This window comes from Ursus arctos, unplaced genomic scaffold (genome assembly GCF_023065955.2).
Source record: "Ursus arctos isolate Adak ecotype North America unplaced genomic scaffold, UrsArc2.0 scaffold_3, whole genome shotgun sequence".
NCBI classification, from domain to species: domain Eukaryota; kingdom Metazoa; phylum Chordata; class Mammalia; order Carnivora; family Ursidae; genus Ursus; species Ursus arctos.
The window spans coordinates 88,068,431-88,089,083 of record NW_026622985.1 but is presented as its reverse complement, the minus strand read 5'-3'; the positions used below and the strand labels follow the sequence as shown (position 1 = coordinate 88,089,083).

Here is a 20,653-nt window from a genome sequence, read left to right as displayed (position 1 = left end):
GCGACTAGGAGAATAACACAAGCCTTTCAAATAAAGCAGCTTCCTCAGTTAGAAGAAAGTCATGCTTCTTATAAAAATCGTAACCCAAAAAAATTTATATATATACAATTATTTTGACTCTCTATTCTACATTTGACCTCCTGTGACTGACTTATTAGCTTATGAATTAGTTATATCAGACTATCAGACTAATGAAAGGTAAAATATTATGGAGCATTTTTCACCAAACTGAATTCCAAAAATATTTCATACTAATAGTCAGTCTTGAGTACATTTTTAGAAATCACATTCTCCATCTCCAAAAATGCCAGAAAATACATTTCTGTGTATTCTTCTGCTAAATAAATAATCTAGGGTATTGGTGAATCATATTCTGCTAGAAGTGACAAATCTGAGGAAAAGGGTAAATTTTAGTTATACAACAAAGAAAAAGCATTCTAAAATCAAGCTACAATTCAGTTCTTCTAACATGTTAAAAAAAGAAAGAAAAAGAGAAACAGGCATTTCAACATAAAGAGGTATGAACTGTTAGACTGTGCCAAAAAAAGTTGTTCTAGAGAGATTGTTGCTAAATAAGTCATAACTCTGTAATTATAAACCATTTGTACACAGGATGACTGTTATAAATAGCTCTTTTCCCTAATAAGAGTCATGAGAAAGTCACACCATGGATGGTTTTGAGTTATCAAGGAGACCACTCTGTGATAACCCTGGAGTCTCACAAAGTCCCATAGCCATCGGTACAAGCTCTGCTTAAATTCTCACAGAAACAACTACTAAATATCATCCTTACATAAGGCAATTCAGGTCTATTACACTGACAAAAAGGAGATATTTTCATCCAGAGTTTCCCTGGCAAGTGCCTACAGAAGGTTTTTTGTTAACTGTTTTTAATATAATCCAAGCATTGTCAATTTTAAGCCACACCATTCAATTCTGTACCATAAGAAAATGTTACCAATTAAGGTAAAATTTTTCTAGCATCATTTTAAAATGTGTATTTCAGAAATGTTAGACTTTGAGAAAATGTGCATCTTATAAATCCACCAGGCAAGAAATTGACAAGATGGAAAGTCCAAGGCCAACTACTCCTCCTTTTTTACTTAACAATAAAAAACTAAGTATTCCCTACAGAGTAGAAAACATGCTAAATAAAACTTGTGTTTGGTCCCAATTTTACTTTAAATCAATAGAACTATGTGACTTTGAATACTCACCTACTACCATTAAGGCTAACTGTGGATCATAAAACAGTTTTAAGATTTTATGTTTTACAGAGAGCACACGCGTGCGCACATACATGCGTGCATGCACAATCAAACAAACAAGCATGGGGGGTAGAGGCAGAGAGAGAATCCCAAGCAGACTCTGCACTGAGCACCAAGCCTGATTAAGGGCTTAATCCCAAGACCCTGAGATCATGACCAGAGCAAAAATCAAGAGTCAGACACTTAACTGAGCCACCCATGTGCCTCTAAACATCTGACTCTTGGTTTTGGCTCAGGTCATGATTTCAGGGTTCTGGGATCGAGCACAACACTGGGCTCTGCGGTCAGTGCAGAGTCTGCTTGTCCCTTTCTCTTCCTCTCTGCTCCTCTCCCCGCTCGCACTCTCTCATAAATAAAATCTTTAAAAACAGAAATAAATGAGCATAACTGCATATGTACATTATAAAACGTAAAGCACAACTACAATGTCAGATTTTTATTATTAATGGCATATCTGAAGAATATAACACTATGTCCATGTCTTGCTATGGCTGATTTTATAGTTTTAAAAAATAAAAAAAACTCTGTCACTCTAATTAACCCTGTTCTCAAAAATTATTTGAAGTGATAATTTAGCCATTAAATAACTGTTGAATTTAATACAATAGTAAATGTGGAGAATCAAAGTATACTACAGATAATTCTGTATTTTACAGATTTCAAATGTTTTATAAGCACAGTAGAAAATTATGTACATTCTAAAGAGCAGAAATGAGGGTTAATTATCTGTCATAGTTCTAATTCAAGTGCTCAGAATCTGGATTATGTTATTACACTTAAAAAAAACTGAGGTATCACATATATTTTTTAATGTAGGCTTCCCCCCCCTTTTAATATAATACAGTTTCAACAGTCTTTCCTATTGGAAAAAGACAGAAGTGTTTCCTATTGTATATGCCTTGATATCTGTTAGACGTATTTAACTTTCCCTATCCAGAAGAAACTACTCACTTAAACTACTTTAACTACAGGAACTCATCATGTCTGAAAATGGAAGTCAGAAATCTTTTCTTCATTTCAGTCATTTCTGGCAAATGAAAAATAAAGCCAGCTAAATGTTTAGCTCCTACTAGTCCTCCTCTGCCATCACATGTAGCCTGTGAAGGGAAACTCTTGCAGTGAGTAATCATTTCAACCAAACCCCAAAGTCAAAAAATCAGATTCTTTGTTCCATTTAAATAGGTCCATCATCATGTGGTTTATCTTTCCAATTAAAATGATGATACTCCAAGGTCAACCAACATCACTAGATACAGAATCTAAATTAAGTGAGCTTTACATTATTAGGAGTCAGAAATATAAATGCAGGGGCGCCTGGATGGCACAGTGGTTAAGCATCTGCCTTCGGCTCAGGGCATGATCCCGGCGTAACGGGATCGAGCCCCACATCAGGCTCCTCTGCTAGGAGCCTGCTTCTTCCTCTCCCACTCCCCCTGCTTGTGTTCCCTCTCTCACTGGCTGTCTCCATCTCTGTCAAATAAATAAATAAAATCTTAAAAAAAAAAAAAAAAAAAGAAATATAAGTGCATTTTAAGTGACAACAATACTAGCAAATTAAGTTGTGTGAATTTAAGTATTTACTATTATGTTTTCCTCACTATGATTTCCACAATATAATGTGCACAAATCTAAACATATAATGGTTTGGATAAAAGTCTACTCTGTTCTACAGTAAAGAAAACTATTTTAAAAATCATTCTGTAATTTCAGAACTAAAAGAGCAACTACAGTGTAATAATTGCCTCTATATTCCAAATAAGAAATGCTTTTTCAAAAATTTCTCTGAAGAATGGAAAAAATTATAAAGCAAAGGACAGGAATAACTTTTCAGAGGAATTCCGTTTCTGTAGATTTAAATCATCAACCTGAATAAATAATATAAGGGATGCAAATCCCTCCTCTAAAACGGTTTTTAAAAAATGATTGCATAATAACGTGACAAGGAATTAAGTCTTTATCAAGTAGTTCATTTCTGTAGGATACCAATAATCAAACGATAAATTTAATAAATACGTACAGTTCCAGAGAGGACATCATGGGGACAACAGTTGAGAAGGTGACTCTTGCATACTCTGTCATCACTGAATTTGATTCGTTGACGGGTAGTATCTCCTGTAATATAGGAAAGTTAATAACATTCAAGGTTAGACAACTGGAAAATACTTATTTTCTGAGAGCCCTACTATCACTAGCTTTTTGTGTGTGGCTATACACACATATATTTATTTATAAATCAGCTCAAGAGGGATTAGTTTTTTTTTACATAATATCCTATAGAAAAACTATTTTAGACATGCAGTTGCAGTATGTGTACTGCAAATGTAATTCAAATAGTCAAAGTGGGAAAGCAATGCATTCTGTTAAAGTACTTCAGAAAAGCATAGGATACAGAGCAGGAATGGACTTTAAAGATTATAGAGTCCAACTCCTTCACATTGCAGATGATGAAATTGAGGCCCCAAGAGGTTAGGCGACTTGCAGCAGACCCACTAGGAGAGTTTCTATTGGTATACAATGTTCCCTACTTGGCACTAAGCACAGATTTATTTTGTAATTATTTACATTAATTGAAAAACATAAAAAGTAATCTTGCAAACATTGCATACACACTGCGAATCCCCACTGAACCCCAGACGCCATTTCTTCCACTATTTTGTTCCAGCTGAAGTGTCTCCCTTTTGCTGCTGGGATGAGTTAGAGAGGGTAGAATAGCGTGTTTAAGAGTGTACAAACCTGGAAGAAGGACTTACACACCAGTCAGACAAAGGCACATTGCCTAAATGAAACGTTAACTTTAATGCCTCCAAAGGTACCGTACCTTCAAATTTTAGGTGGTCTGTGCTACATATGGTCAAACTGGGTACATTTAAATTTATTCTGTCTTCATATAACACGATACACCTCCTAAGCAAGAGAAGCATCCAACCTCCTAATCAAATATGCCTATCTAACTCAAACTTTAAAGAGTCTAAGAAAAAGAAAGGTAACTAGCTCTAGTAACAAAATATAGATGTTAGTTACAATTTTTTTGCTTAGAATCTCTTTGGGAAAAAAAAGGAAAAAAAAAAAAAAACTCTTAAGGGCATTTTCTTCTACATAGGATGATAAGCCCTAAGAAATGTAGGTGTTTTATTTTAGCCTTAAATTGGTATCATCATTGATGAATGAAAACCTACTGATGAATTACTGAAGCGAGAAATGTTGGTACCAAAAGAGATTGTAAATACCTCTGTACTTCACATGATGCTTGGGGCACTCCAAAAACTCATCTAGGAAGTGATTCAATTATTTATTTCTGTTTTTCACATGTGAATAACAAAAAAGTTAAGCCGTTACCCCTTTCACATGGTCTTATTTTGAAGAGCTTAATGCAAAGTCAACTAAGTATGTCATTTTTAGGTGGGGTAAGATTTTGTTCAAATTGTTTTAACTCCATTAAAAAAGACTTAAAAACATTCTTATTTGCAATCAGGGTATATAAAATTTAAGAAAAGTAATTTATAGCTAAATGATAGCTTCAGAGCAGTTCAACAATAGGTTTTCTAGAGGCTAGTCTCTAGTTAAAGTAGGTTATTTTTGACACCACAATTTGGAATAAATCATTTAGTGTTCACGCCTGCTACTATAATAAAGGTTATTTTGATGGTCCTTTTTTCCTTTTAAACACAACTGCTTTTGTTCCACATTCATTAACACATCTGAAAAGTTAGTGATAACTCACGGCTCGGCGAATGCGGGGCCTTTCTGACACTCCCTTGCAGATTGAAGTAGGCAGGCATAGATACATTGAACCTTTACAAATAAAACAAGGGGCCAGATTGTTCAGTTTGTATAGAATAGACTCTGCCAGCAATTTCAATACAGCATCTAGAAGTACATGTTGACTGTAAAGATTCTTGTATATGAAAACAAAAGTGAACAAAATCAGGGTGTTTTATTTTTCAAAATATTGACTTAACAAGTGTAACCCTACAGAAGAATATGACTGACCACAGGAAAAAGTCCAACGCTGGAACTCAGGGAAATGGTCTCTGGGCCAACTGAAGTTTTTAAAAAAAATGCTTTTTTAAAGATTTTATTCATAAAGACTTTGGTGAGGGCCTAAGTTCACGTCAGAATGGGATTATGATAAGCTAGCACCAGAAGGGCAATGCTATGTATTAGAAGTTTCTTGCTTACTGGCATGTAATAAAAAAGGTCTTATTTTTAATCTGTACCCAAATTATGCTAAGAAATTTAAAGATGATGTAGCTTTTTTAAATAGGGAAAAAAAAAAAAAAACCTTACATATCTTGGACTCTCCCTACTACAATATCTAAGCTTTTTAGCATGCAACAACAGTATTGTTTCAATGCTATGTCAAACTAATGGCTCAGTAATATTATAAACCAGGCCTTAGAATAAAGTCAAGGTTCTTAGAAGTTTCACTAATCAAACATTTTGTGAAGTAGGGCGACTGTTTTTGCTTTCAGAAATCACAACATTAAGTCTAATATTAAGATACATGTGCCCTGAAGACACAGCTATCAGGTAAAATATAAACAATTCCAAATACAAATTTAGCAAACATTATCCCTGATGAGCTCTTACAAAAAGCATACTTCTATAAATGCCAAAAAGCATTTTAAAGTAACTTCTCACTGCATAAGAATGGTTGCTCTATAAACATTTGATAACTGCAAACACAATAAATACAGCTATCAAATACCAGCTTACACATTACAAAAACCTTTAAGACCATGAAATAATAAAACTGGTAATAATTTTCAGATACAGAAATATCCCGAGATGGACTAGCAAGTAAGTATCTGTTAATTGGTATTTTTAAAGTTTTACTTAAGATATTTAAAGGTTAACATCTTAAAATAATTTGGCTACATTACCATGCAGTATTTAATAAATTTACTCGGGCTTATGCCATGAAACATGTAATTTAGCTAAACCAACAAAGAATTTTAAAATAAAAATACTGGTAATTTTGGTTTCTATCACGGTATCTGGCCCAAACCATGTTTTTCAAAAGAAACTAGGTAAAACAGTGCCCTTTGGGGGGGGGGGGAGGGGAAAGGCAGACTACAATTAATAGAAAACAATTATGAATCAAATCTTTTAATAAAAAGAACTACTTATGAATTCAAATACTGTATCTTTGGGTTTTCTGGGCATATATTCATATAAAAATAACCTGAGTTAAAAAAAAATTACTCTTACACTAACATTGGATCCAAATCACAGAATCAAACCTATTAGTGCATATATCCTCTGTGCTAGTCAATGGGGTTACAAATAGGCATGTAATTGCAAGCTCTCTACCTTTGAGGAGTCCATGATGTTGATAAAGAAATAGGACATTTAAATCAAATAGCAAGTAATAAAGGTAGCATGACCCGAATGCCAAATGGATGTCTCTAACAGTAGTACTTCAGGAATTCTAAGACTAAAATGGCCACCAAGGATGGAGAGGTTAGAAAAGGCTTCATACAAAAAGTAGAAGCCAAAATTTAAAGAAAAGATAGGACTCAGACCACAGAAAAGAAGAACATTTCAAACTGGAATATCATCTTTGACAAAGCTTATAAAGGCAGAAAGGTTTAGGGAATACTAAATACTCCAAGTCAAATTTGGCTTTGGCAAATGGCTACACATGGGGGAATAGCAAAGCTGGGGCCAGAATAGTATTTTCTGGGTAAAATCTGATTTCTTAATTTTTTCATTTTTTTCTTCAATCCAGATTTTAGTGTGTAAACAAAGTTTAAAAAATAATGGGACAGAGATTAAACCAAGTTATCTGAGTTAACAGCAATACAAAGTCCTACCCATAAAAACATGAAGGTTTCTCTTCCCTGTAACCTCTACAGTAATTAATTAGGCTTTGTACGTAACTATAATCCAAGTTTTTAGAATTAGCAATTTGATTTAGAACTTTGGTAGGCAAAATGTTCTTCATTTGAATGGAAGCATCAAATTTGTTAATATTTACTACCAAGCAACTAACTTCAGAGTAACAACTTTCTTTAATTCTCTCTTTGGTTCAACCCCCTCATGAGTTTCATGAATTGTGTAATTTGCATTTGGGAACACCTGAGTTGCAAGTGTACAATAAAAACTGGAATGCCTATTATTCCTCTCAAAGTTTCTCGGCAAGTTAACAGGGCCTAACGTGGTACTGAGGCAGTTTCACTTGGGGAATACAGATAGGCCACTCTAAAAAGGCAGCTCCTCCCCCAGACTGTACTCAAATATTGCTATGCTCAAAATCCCCTTCAATCTGTTGGGAGGGAAAAATAAGCCCACTGTAAATCCCAACACCACTATTTTATGGTCCTGCCTCTTCTGAAACTGACTTAAACTGTAGTAGTAACACTTAAAATTTCAGCCTAGATGGTATTGGACATCATTTTACATGGTGCATGCTATTTTCCCAATACCCGCCCCCTCCCCTCCAGTGCCACCCACCCTCTCCCTCCCATACAAACAATAAATCAAATAAACTTTCATAGATTTAGGTGCTATTTTAAAAACATCAAAATTTTACTTTACCCATTCTCTCCGATGCTCCCTGTATTTTTTTAAGCTGTGAGTGGATGACCATGCTATGTGATCAACAACTGTGAAGGCTAAGCAAAAGTGAACTGAGTTTAGTATTGTAATTAAAAGAACCTTAAACTTTGTAATATTTGACATATATAATGGTATGCGGAATCCTTATTTTACTGCATATTATATCAGGCATTAATGGCAAGCAATTTATAAAAACAACTAATTAGTATTTCTTTCGTATAGAATTAGCTTAGAGCTTAGCTTAGGGAAACAGAAGAAAACTCAACAGCACACAAAGCAAACGGAAGCAACCCCTAGCTTATAAATGGGGCCAAGAGAGGGAAAGCCCTCCCATATTCTCCAATGTAACAATGAAAGCCCTCCCCACAGGTACACTTGTTAGGGGCCAAGTGTCACCACTGGCTTAGGACAGGAAAGGCACATTCCCTCTGAAATAAAATCCATACCCCTTCAGTGAAAGGAAAGCAGAGCAAAAAAAAAAGGTGTATAACCGATAGCTTAAAGTTCCTCATTTCCTTGTGCCCTCTGAATCATCAAATGCAGAGAAATGTTTCACCCTCTTATTACCACTTCTTATATCAGCTACTCAGTCCACATAGTAACACAGCAACTATATAAAGACCGGTGGCCAATTTCTAGTCTAGCGCAGGGCAGGAAGACACTTGTCCTGTCCCAGGAAACCCTCGTCTTCAGAGGTAAAATGCTGCACAGTGACTGCTACACTGAAAAACCAATGTGATTACTTTTACACTCTTCTCAAAGTTTCTCATCAACTCTACTAACTTCTCCCACCTACCTTTGCTGTTCCTTTAGAATTCAGCCTAAAGCTCATCTCTAAGAACTCATTTGTAATGATCCTTAAAAAAAAAATCTATTACTCCAGGTAATTGTCAATATACTTAGTTTAATGCACTGCATAGTTATACAGCTCAAAATATAGCATTTCTTTTGTAAAAGGACTCACTACCATGTTTTAACATATTATGATTATAGGTGCTTTGCAACAGTTAACACGACATGACACATGTCAAACTTTTCAGTAATGTATTTTTTACATAAGGAAAGAAAGAGTACTCAGACAAAGGTGGCAGTGGGAAAAACCAATTATGGCATTGTCTCTTCCAAATCAAGTCACTTCTATCTAACAGAACTTATAAAGTCATACCAAGTTAGAAAATTTCCTTTCCCCCAGAAAAATGCAAAAATAAGGGTCCTATATGGCCCAGAAAGGCTATCCCTCTTAATCTTCCCATAGGGCCCTATAGATTTATAATTACAAATAGGTACTACTATTACCCTATCAGAAGCCCCAAGACAAGCCTAATACTTAAAAAACTGCAATGCTCATTGTAGAAATTGCTAGAACAAGTTTATTCTTACTGAATATAACAAAGATTAATAATGTTAAAATAACTTTTTAAAAAATCTACCAGTCTACTTGTTTATGAAAATCCATGTAACAAAATTATAAGGAATGAGACATGGGAACAGCCTTGCTATTAGGTGAAAAAGCTTACAGGATATTTAAGAGCTAACAGAATGGTGATAGAAATGTGAGAACAGGAATACTAAAGTAGCTACATTCCAAGGGCTCTATTCCACCCTTCGCCACAACTATCTTCTCTCATTACACAAGCATAGTCTTGGCCACTGGCAGGGGTGGTGGTAGAATATATGCTGTGGGAAATATATCAACATGTTTCTCCTTTTAAAGAAATACATTAGAAAAGCATGAATAAACGGTTACCTAAAAATTAAGTTCTAAAAGCAGATTATATAGAATTTGTTTTATAATACATGTCATGAAGGAAAGTCAGTTATTAAAAAGTTGCAGCCTGCTAAATTTTCTATTTTGATACTTACTTTGCAGAGCTGCAATTCTGATACAGTAACACTTGTACTGGGGATATCTGGTGCCTTCTATCATCCAGAACTTTCTCTACACAAAATTAGAAGTAATGAAAGCTATCTCTGGCTATGAAGAAATAGCTGAAAAGAACCAAACAGAAAGTGATTGGCTGATTTACCAAAAAAGACAAATTCTCATCAGTCGGCTATAGCTATAAAAGCTAAGCAGAGCCTCCCCAAATCAAAAAATAGTGAAGAAAAGAAATAATTAAAGAAAAGAAATGAGAATACCAAAGGACAGAAGTGACAGACAACTCAATGATAAAGGAAGTTAAAATGAAAAACAGAGATTACCATGAAGGAGACTGAGCCTTACGACTACTGAAACGACACAGCAGAAATACTGTGTCATGTTGAATACACATCAAATTCACAAGGATTGCCTCTGGGGAAAGGACTGTGACTGTGAAGGGGAACAGAGGGACTTCATTTGTAATGTTTTGTTTGTTTTTAATTTGAAGAAAATATACAAAATAATATTTGTTCCCTCCTATTGGTGTTTTGATAGTCTTTTGTATTTAACAGTTTTTGCAAAATTAGACCCCTATAATCAGCATCACAGAATTTATCACTTAAACATAACTGCTCATGTATAAACCTTCATTACCCACTAGACTTTCAGTCCCTAAGATTAGTGTCCTATGTCACTACTTTATCGCAGAGACAAAAGACAACAGAAACAAATGTGTCCATAATCTCTAAGGAAAGGAAGAAGTAACTAAAGCAACTCAGCAACCTGGGGGTATTCAGGAAAAGAAAGATTCTATTCCTATCAACAATTACTATACCCTAAAGCACATCAGCCAGTAAATACACAGAACACCATGTCTAGGGCAGTATCCCTTTAATACTATCAGGCAAATTAAATAACATGGGAATTTCTCAAAATATGAACGCATGGTTTCCAGAATCTGAGATGAATCAACCATTTTCCTAGCAAGCATGTCCTGCTGTTCCCCTATCCACAACATAAAACCACAGACACCTCCCCCATAGTTTGTTGGTTATTTTTTGTAAGTAGCCTTTCCCATAGCCAGGCACCTTTTCACATTCCCATTGTGAAACAGCTTGGTGAAATCCTGCAGAACTGCTGGCTACCACGGGCCAAAACGCTATTAGAGAGGTGAGAATTCAAGCTATATGAGGTAATTTTACCCTGTCGGGCTAGATGAACCTCTCTAGAGACTCCTAGATCTCTCCATCTCACAGGTATGTATTTCTTCTGGTCATTCATTTCTACTTCAGGGCTTGGGTATGTACAGTTCAAACAGCTTTTTCTTTCACATGAATAACTACAACAGTATTTTCCAAAGTATGAGATTTATACAGAAGATGATTTTAGGTGTTATCTGATTTCACCAACAGGATTTCACCAACATTTTAAACACCACTGAATCATTTAGTGATTATTTATCATGATTAACTTTAAAAGTACAGGATGAAGTCCATCTGGTGCTTAACATCTAACAAGTTCTAATGTTTAGCACATGTGACAAGAGTCTAAGCTATCATTTTTTGTTGTTGTTTAGAGTCTAAGCTATCTCTTAAAATACCATGTTGTTCTCACTGTATTTTCCTGGTGACATAAATTTTCATTTTACAATTAAATTTTTAGAAAGTGAGTTGACATGAAGAAAATACTAAACAAACAGAAAACAGGGTTAAAAATAGTCGAAGTGGTATGCGTGACTAACATTTGGGAAACATTTATCTAGAACAGTTTCTTAAATTTTAATGTGCATCGGAGTCATGTAGAAGGCTTCTTAAATCACAGATTATTGGTTCCAATCCCCAGAACTTCTGGAGCTGGCCCAAGAATTTGCATTTCTAACAAGTTCCCAGGTATTGCTAAAGTCTTGGGACCACACTTTGAGAATCACTCATCAAAACAGTGGTCAACAAGCTCTTCCTGGGGCGCCTGGGTGGCACAGCGGTTAAGCGTCTGCCTTCGGCTCAGGGCGTGATCCCTGCGTTATGGGATCGAGCCCCACATCAGGCTCTTCCGCTATGAGCCTGCTTCTTCCTCTCCCACTCCCCCTGCTTGTGTTCCCTCTCTTGCTGGCTGTCTCTATCTCTGTCGAATAAATAAATAAAATCTTTAAAAAAAATAAATAAAAAGCTCTTCCTAAAGGGCCAGACAGCAAACATTTCAAACTCACCAGCCATATGTGTCTCTTGCAACTACTCAACTGCTGTTTTAAGGCAAAGTAGCAATAGACAGTAGGTACACAAATGGACATGGTTGTATTCATTTAAAAGTTTATTTACAAAAAGCAGGTGGGCCAAAATGCCAATCCTGATCTAAAATATACCTTCAAATAACTAAAAAAGGGTATACTGCGTAATCTAATAGTAGTACAAAATAAAGAGGTAATGAATAGCTAAGTATACTATAGATACTATCCAATAAATATCCAACTTATTTTATTGAAAGGTAAAACTTTGGAAAGTTTAACTCTGAAAGAGAAAACTGAAGTCTCAAGAAGATAAAAACAGAACAATTTACCATGCATTCAGGAGACATGACAAAAGACTCAGCAAGGGCAGCTGGTTAAATTCTTTTCATGTTGAATCACACAGGTCAAACATCACTGCACATGGTTCACAACTAAATTAGAACATATGGATCAATATCTAGTGAGCTTTTTTTTTTTTTTTTTAGAAAAAACTTAAAAGACTCCTTTCTTTAGCCCATGTTGAACAGCAAAATATGACATTTATTCAGTTTTTACAAAACTACTCTTCTCTATAACCTCAATCACCTTACAAAAATTGACTGATGTATTCTGGCCTTGCCTTCCAATTTCTACCCTAGTGGCTACCAGTGCATGAGAATTTAAACCAAAAACAAACAGAATGACTTTTCTGCTGGTGCTGAATTCATAAGATTCCTGTCAGAAATGTACCCTCTCTCTCGCTCCCTCATTCTTTCTCCAGCAAAATATTCCAACTTTCTTCATCTTCTTTTTCTACAACTTCTTAGTAGACTGACTGAGCTGGTTAGAACAATCATTTCTATTTCCTCGTAGACTATACTAACAGCCCTGGGCTTTTAAGATTCAACCCATTTCATGTACCTTTCTAGAATTCCATCCGTGAGGAGCATCTGCCTCATTTACCTAGTTTGCCCACACTTAAGGGACCTTCATTTTAAGCCATCTACCTATCTTTGCAACCCCACCACTTGCCTGAACTCTTAGCAACTTTAAGCTTTAACGTCTGTTCGAACCACCTGGTATTGAACACCATTATCTGACTCATTAAAAGACCATGATCCATGACACCTTTCCTGCTACCCACCTTGAATATGCAGCTTACCACCATTTTTCTTTATGTGACATGTTATCCAAATCAAAGCATTTATTTGCTGCTTATAGAGCTTATGCAAGTGATAGACAAAATGATTTTTTTTTTTGTTTCAATTTTTTTCTATACCCAAAGTAAAAGAATATCTCACAAGCATAGGCTTCCTTGAGGAAAGCTAAACAATTGTAGAGAATCCAAGGACAAAACAAGATTATATGAAATGATACTATTACTGTTTTCTGGGCTGCTCTGCAGACAGAAATATTCAGAATTCAAAATGCAAAATTAGTTATTAAAGTGTGTTTAAAACAGACTCACCATATGGATGTTAACAGAGCTTTCAGTGTTTTGATACGCCTAAACCTCTGATGAAGTCAAATATTCACTAAAACTTATTTAGCCTGATGTTTAACTACTATTTAACTTTATTTCTGCCAAAATTTCTTATGTTAAAAGAATTTACAAACTCTGGAGTAAGATATGCCCCATTATTATTTTTAAAAATGTGTGCTTGTACATTAAAGGCTATGCCTCCTTCACTGAAAATGAACAATCCAAGTAGAATAGAAATGGCTTACAACTGACCAAGAAATAAATATGGCTCATTATGCTAATGAGAAAAATTAAAAAAAAAATGCTCTCAATGTTGATGACAAGTCAAGGAACACAGATTACAGTAAAGATGACTTTATGAAGAAAATCCACTGAAGAAAACACTACCTCTATCTCTGATTCAATGATTTATTTTGCAGAAAGGCAGCAATGTCATACTATCCTACAGGTTCAACAGCTATGTATCATTAAACTTATATTAGCAACAAGTAAATGATTTTCTGAACTCTGTTTTCCAGGTTACCTCCTAGGATGAGTTTTAATTTTACATTCTATAAAACTACTATACAATGTAACTAATCAGCAAAAAATAGTAAATTGGGACTAAATGTACTCTAATAAACTAGGAAGTACATCATTGTATGTTTGGAAAGATTATTCTCAAAAATAGGCACAATTATCTGAAAGCTTTAACTTGCCCTAGACATTCCCTAAACATAATGGGCAACTAACGATGCAATAAAATTCTATTCTATATTCTACATTCTATTAGTCCAATGGTCGTTTGGGACATGAGGCTGGGGGGAGGGGTGAATAAGGGGTGATTGCCATTCCCGGCCTGTTTTAACCTTTCAGAGATGATCTCTGCCATTTAAAGATTATAAATAATTAAAGAATATGGAGTCCTCAATACTCCTTCTGTAAATTCCCTGGTTTCTAAACTTCAGATATAATCTAAATTTATACCCTCAATTTTAATTCCTATCCCTTGCACCTTGGCAGGCCTTTTAGGGGTCAGGACCAGAGGCTTATAACCAAATTCTATTTCCTGGCAAAAGAGCTTTAGCTAAGGGACATCCCTGCAATTAAACCAACTCAGAGAAAGTAACTACAGTCTGTGCAAGGATACTGAGTTCCTCCAACTGTCACACAGACAATTCTCAAATTGCTGCTTGAATTTTCCTTTGCTGCTCCTCCCTACTTTCAAATGGACTATGTTCAGGGGGAAAAAATTATCCCTCTCCCTTCTATTAATGCTAACAACTACAACAGAAAGGTATTTATAAAGTTTAATTTACCTCAAACTTTAGATAAAATAACATACTAATTTATATCTACTTATGGTTCCTCTCTCCTAAAAAAACTTAAAATATATTTATTTTTCAACATTTTTTTAGTGTAACATAGGAAATTATTTGGTTTCCCATTTAACAGATTATTGATTTAACTTGAGGCAAAAAAGGTTAAGTGACTTACCCAAGATTACAATTAGAGGTACAGGTGGGGCTAGAAACCAGGTCTCCTGAGTCTCAGCCCAGGGCTCTTTTCCTTAGCCCATGATGCCTTATCAGAAAAATCCAAATACAGTCAGACCCCCAGTTACATGGGTATGAGTTACACTGATTCACATATACAAACTTTATATAGTGTGACCAATGTTTCAACTCACGCGGTACCCTGCTTCCATTTATGCAGTATGCCAGGCATCGGCACGATTTTCAGTGGCACACAGGCGGTTGCCACCACCAGGGCCCTAGGCAAAATTGCAAAGAAGGCAAAGTTTGTCTTTGGCCCTCCCACCACCCTTATGCATTCCTCTCCCACCTCCTGGTCATCCCCCTGCCCAGCCTCCCAGCACCATCATGCTGCCCTCTGGTTGTCCAAAGCCCCCCACTTCCACCACTCACCCAAGACTGTCCTTTCTGGGAGTGCCCAGTGATTCAAAATTACCTCTCCATTTCCCTGACACTAAAATTCCCATTTCTGAGAATTTCAATAAAGCTTAGGTTATCTATATGATTAACTGAATTAAGTAACTCAGAATAAGGTAATTTTAATAGACTTACATCTCCAAAGAGTTTAAAAAGGAACTAATTAAAAACTGAGTTGGGAGAGCGGAATAAGGAATAAATATTTTTAGTGGGGGAGGAGAAGGGGAGGTGAAAGGGAAACAAAATTTTCCCAGTGCCCTAGGCCTCTTGTGCCACTTCAGATTCCCTCAAAGACAGGACACTAAGGGTAGAGGAGGGATTACTGCAAGAGGGGTTATTGCAACCTTGAGTCCCACTGCCCCAGAAGACAGTAGTTGTTTTATAGTCAGTCTCTGGGATGATTTAAAAAAGGGGGGGGAGGTAGAGCTGCCTTAAACACACCCTCCCCTACCTACCTTTTCCATCTCTCTCCCACCTCTTGGATCCCCATTTCCACCTCTTAGTGCCAAAGACACCCAACACCATTCCCTGTAAGCTGTTCCTTTGTCCAATACAAAGCTTTCCATTATATGGTTTTAAATTATATGGTGTTATTCAGGAACGTATCCATATTCCCCTACCCCTGGATAACTTGGAAGTTGACTGTATGCTAAAAAAAGAACAATCCTAATTATTTTAAAGGTCCTGAATCATAAGATGAAATATGTAAACTCATTATCTGGTAAGGAAAAGAAAGTTCTGATTCTTATCTTGTATACATAAAAGAACTAATATGGATATCTAAAAAAACATTCATTTCTTTTCCTTGAAAGTAGTATGTTTCTTACTTCTGGCCCAACACAGCAGTGAAAATCCAGTCATTTCAGTTAAATAATATCGTGGACTCGTTAACATGAGTTCATTGGTAAATCCTCATAGTCTGGAGGCAAAAAAAATCCGGTAACATACACATAAAAAAATGTAAATTTATTTGTATACAAAGCAGAACGGATTTTAAGAAATCCATGTTTCTGCTGACTACACACACAGGAATATATGTTTATATATATATATATATTTAAATGTAGCTTTGCAATACTAGATTGGCTACCTCGTTTGGAAATTTATCAAGTGATACAGGTGACAGCAGTTACTTTGATCCAACTACCCTCCCAGTAAAATTAGAAAATTCAATCCATGCGGAAGGTACCAAAAATGGTATCCATTTAGGATTAAAAGGTTCATGTAAAATCTTAAATGATTTCCATACTTTTATTACAAAAATTTGTTATTCTATCAGCTAAAATCCTGAATTAGGTCCCTTCCCAATACCATCTTCATTATGGAAAAGGAGCAATGTTAACACATGCTGCAGTTATAAAATAACCATTGTTATCTAACAGTGAAAAATGAACAGGTAAAAGTTTCTCCAGGGGCATCTTTTAGTAATGTTAGCTTTCAAGAGTTTACTACACAAAATTCATTTCCTTCCCAATCTTCCCCTCCTCTCCACACAACCACAAGTAGGTTTGCCACTTCCACCTGTTCGTCTATGTGACCTATGAAGACAAGTTCTCAATATGGGTTTTTATTAAAACTTAACTGTGAACCCTGAAAAGTCATTCTCTGTATGTACTGCGAAAAATATTTGAATCCAATAAATATTTTTTAATCTACTCACATATTTTGCTGCAAAGTATTGAAGAAAATTACAAGAACAACTGTTAAAAATGTGTGGCTTTTCCCTTACGTCAAGCAATTTAACTTTTCAAGAAAAAAGCATTTAATAGCTAGGAAACAATCTGTCTAAACAAGCAACATATATAAATAAGCAAGTGTTTTGCTTTTAAGAAAGTACTGAACTAGACCTTTCCTCCGTATTAGCATGGATTTAAGATCAAGTTGATAATACATTATCATCACCAAAAAAGCAACAGCATTTCATCTTTTCATTTAGAAATTCTCTTTATGACAAAAAGATCCGCATTTAGTAATTTGCTACACAAACTCTAACCTAAGTGCCTAAAAGGATCGTTGTTTCCCTCAATTCTACTTCACTGGGCACCACATTTTCAAAATGGTTCTATTTGGGGCACATGCAAGATTTGTCAATATTTACTGAACAAAGCTTCTATTAAATTCTCTAACAAGATGGAGGTCTCTCGGAAAAAAACAGGCCATAACATTTTTCTTTTCACAAAATGGGGCCAAACATACCCACTTCAAGAAACCATGGTTTGGGTCAGATTTTCCCATAAGAAGAACTGTTTCTGTGGGGATCGAGAGTGCACTTCTGGGATTGGGTTCATAGTGAAGGTTTTCTCCGGACCCAGGTAAGGGGCGGGAGGTGGGGGTGGGGCAGTTCTCTCTGGATGCTCTGGAGGGCGGCGGCGAGGGATGATCCCAAAGCTCTGGGTTAAGGAATTAGTTCAGGGGGCGGAGGCTTTAGCGGTCCACCTGTATCTAATCAGCCACAAAACGGGATGGCCGACTACGGCAAGAGAGACGTGGGCTTTCCCGTCCCAGACAAGTCAACATATCTCAAACTCTCCTTTCTGCCTCCAGGCCCCGCCTGACCCCATTGGCAGCAGTTCCCGCCAATCCGCTCGGTCACCGCCCCCCAAGGCCGCCTGCCCAGCCCTGATTGGATGGGACGGGAGCCGGGACCTCGTGTTACCAATCCGGGAGCCCCTTACTCAGCCACACACGCAAGCCCAGGTACGCCCGCGGAGCCCCTTCCCCTCGCTTTCCCCATCCCCTCCCCCACCCCCAGGGCACTGGCAGACACTTACCGTCCCGGGAGGTGCCCATCAACTGGTCCAGCATTGCGCGCATCTGGGCCTGCGCCGACATGGCGGCGGCGTAGCGAGCGGGCGGGGGTGGGGCGCAGACCGGGCCCTTTCGGGCGGGGGGGACAGGGGAAGGGGTGGGGGAAGGTAAGACGCTGTCTCAGTTGCCGCCGCCGCCGCTGCCTCAAGGCGTGTGGAAAGGGAGCCGGAGGGCTTGTAGGAAAGTCCGGGCTGCGCTCCTCACGACGATGCGTAAGTAGAAGGCAACAGCCCCCGAAAGCAACCCTCGTTCCCTCACTCTCCGTCGGGTCTTGGGACAGAAGCGTTACAGGCTAAGCAAGCTCTCGCCTCCAACACCGCCACCCGCCAGAAGCCGTCAGCCCCCCCTTCGAGCTCTGACGCCGCTCGCCGCCACCGTCGCCGCGACGTGAGCGCGCACGCTCCTCGCGCTTAGTTGTTTCCCGCGGGGGCTCCACCAACTGGCGTCCAACTGTATTTGCTCCACCCGCTCCGCCCGGCAGAGGTCCCACCCTAACGGCTCTCGGGCGCGTGCACGCGAGCTTCTCCCGCCCCTTTCCCCCAGATCTCGCGAGACTCTGGTTATCAAACGACCCTCGAGCCGGATCTGCCCGAGGCGCCAAGCCTCACGTTCCCAGCTGCAAGTGGGCTAGGGTTGCGCGGCACGCTGTGCTGGCGAACCAGACCCAAATTAGCAAATGTGCCAGAGGGTTACCCCGAGTCGAAAGTAAGTGGAGGCCTTGACCGTCGATTCGACTGAGGTTAGCAGTCTTAGTAGCTAATACAGGAGTATTTCTAATAATTATTCATTGGCCGATTAACTCGTTTTCAGGGGCCCACCCAGAATATTGTACGCTCAACCTTTTCCCCACTGCTGCCTTGACTTTCTACAAAAGGAGCCCCGGAGATCTGACATCTGGGTCGTTTCCCTTCCTCTATGCACAGAGCCGAAACACCGCACCCCCCCCCCCCCATTAGGATAAATCAAGTTCAGGAAGTATCACCTGAAATTAATACACTAGGAAACATGATCTAACCCATTCGGATTGATTATCATTATTTGTAACGGGACGCTGTTAGTCTAAATTTAGCAGTAATCTCAGGAAAGGTGATCTTGTAGAAATTTTCTTTTTTTCCTGCTTAAGAGGTAAGTTTGAAGAGTAAGGCCTTTTCAGTGTTATCAGCAGCATTGACAGTGGGAAAGGAAGCCTGTGTGTTCCATAGCTTGGCATCACCTTGGATTCAAAATCTTAGTCGACTGATGGCTAACTGGGACCTTCAGCAATTTATTTTGTGATCTCATGTTTCTGGATCTAAACACACATACCTTATAGCATTGTTATGAGGAATGAATAAGCTAACAAAATGCCGAGCTTGATACTTTGACTTTTTCGCAAAATATTAATTCCTTAAAATGAGACATAGGTACTTCCTAGATACTTGGAAAAGAAGTAATGGCAAAAATTTTTTCATTAAAAATTTATGTGCATTACCCTGGAATTTATAATCTATTAGCAAAATTAGTAAAAAATAATAATCATAGTCCCAAGATCCCTTTAAATGCACATTGGGCCACCTGGCTGGCTCAGTAGAGTATGTGATTCTTAATTTCAGGGTTGTGAGTTCAAGCCCCACATTGGGTGTAGAGATTACTGAAAAAAAAAACAAAACTAAAATGTATATTGGGCCAATAAAATTTTTTAAATTACTTTGTCTTTTGTAACTGACAAAATAGTTTCCCTCCAGTTATTCAAAGAACTCAAAATGCCAACACTCCAAAACTATGAATATCATTGAAAACAATTTACAATAAAAGTTTACAAATCATTCTGTCCTAGAGGGAGGTATATTATATATACATATATACAGTATGATCTTCTGAAAAACAATGTCCTTAGGAGCGAAGTAGACTAACATGTTGAATAATTAATGTGTTAATGAAGAGAATTTGGTTTTTACTTCCTACTTTTCTGGTTGCTTACATTTTAAATGGGTCTATTAAAAACAGCATATAGTTGGTTTTTTTATTTAATCAGATACTGTCTTTTAATTGAAGCATTCATTTATATTCGTGTGATTACTCATATGTTTGGGCTTAATGTTCTTATTTTGTCTTTTGTCTCATCTATTCAGTTTTCTCTCCTTTCCTGCCTCCTTTCTAATCATTCCATTTTCCCCCTTCTAGTAGTTTGGAAGTTTTATTTTATTTTTATTCTTTTGGTAGTTACCCTAAAAGTTATAATAGGCATTCTTAATACCTTTTCACTTCCCCCAGATAATAAAAAGAACCTGGAAAACTAACTCCATTTAACCTCTCCTAAAGTTATATACCCCTGTTATCATGTGTTTTAGTTCTATGTTTTTTAAAACCAAACTTCCCATACTGTTCATTTATTTGCCACATTTTTTTTCTCTTCATTCCTTCTGGAATCTCTGCCTTTCCATCTGGGATCGTTTCCCTTTTGTCTGAAGTTTAAACTTTAGGACAGCAGTCAGCAATCTACAGTCCACAGGCCAAATCCAGCCCACTGCCCATTTTTCTGAATAGTGTCATTGGAGT

At 37.3% G+C, this 20,653-nt stretch overlaps 1 protein-coding gene across 8 annotated transcripts in view; it reads right to left on the bottom strand.

Moving 5' to 3' along the window:
- Nucleotides 1-18,634, bottom strand: part of LUC7L2 (LUC7 like 2, pre-mRNA splicing factor) — a 56,929-nt gene extending 38,295 nt beyond the window's left edge. The window contains exons 1-5 of one of the 8 annotated variants that reach the window (XM_026511895.4): nucleotides 16,135-16,289; nucleotides 14,853-15,129; nucleotides 12,244-12,345; nucleotides 7,809-7,885; nucleotides 3,286-3,380 (exon numbers count right to left, since the gene is read on the bottom strand). In XM_026511895.4, the coding sequence (XP_026367680.1) occupies nucleotides 3,286-3,380; nucleotides 7,809-7,860 (147 nt within the window). In that variant the 5' untranslated portion in view covers nucleotides 7,861-7,885; nucleotides 12,244-12,345; nucleotides 14,853-15,129; nucleotides 16,135-16,289. Of the gene's footprint in view, nucleotides 1-3,285; nucleotides 3,381-4,989; nucleotides 5,061-7,808; nucleotides 7,886-12,243; nucleotides 12,346-14,852; nucleotides 15,131-16,134; nucleotides 16,295-18,078 lie in introns of those variants that run through there. The other 7 variants (XM_026511929.4, XM_044388648.3, XM_026511910.4 and 4 more) reach the window with 7 other exon arrangements.
- Nucleotides 18,635-20,653: the final 2,019 nt, after the last annotated feature.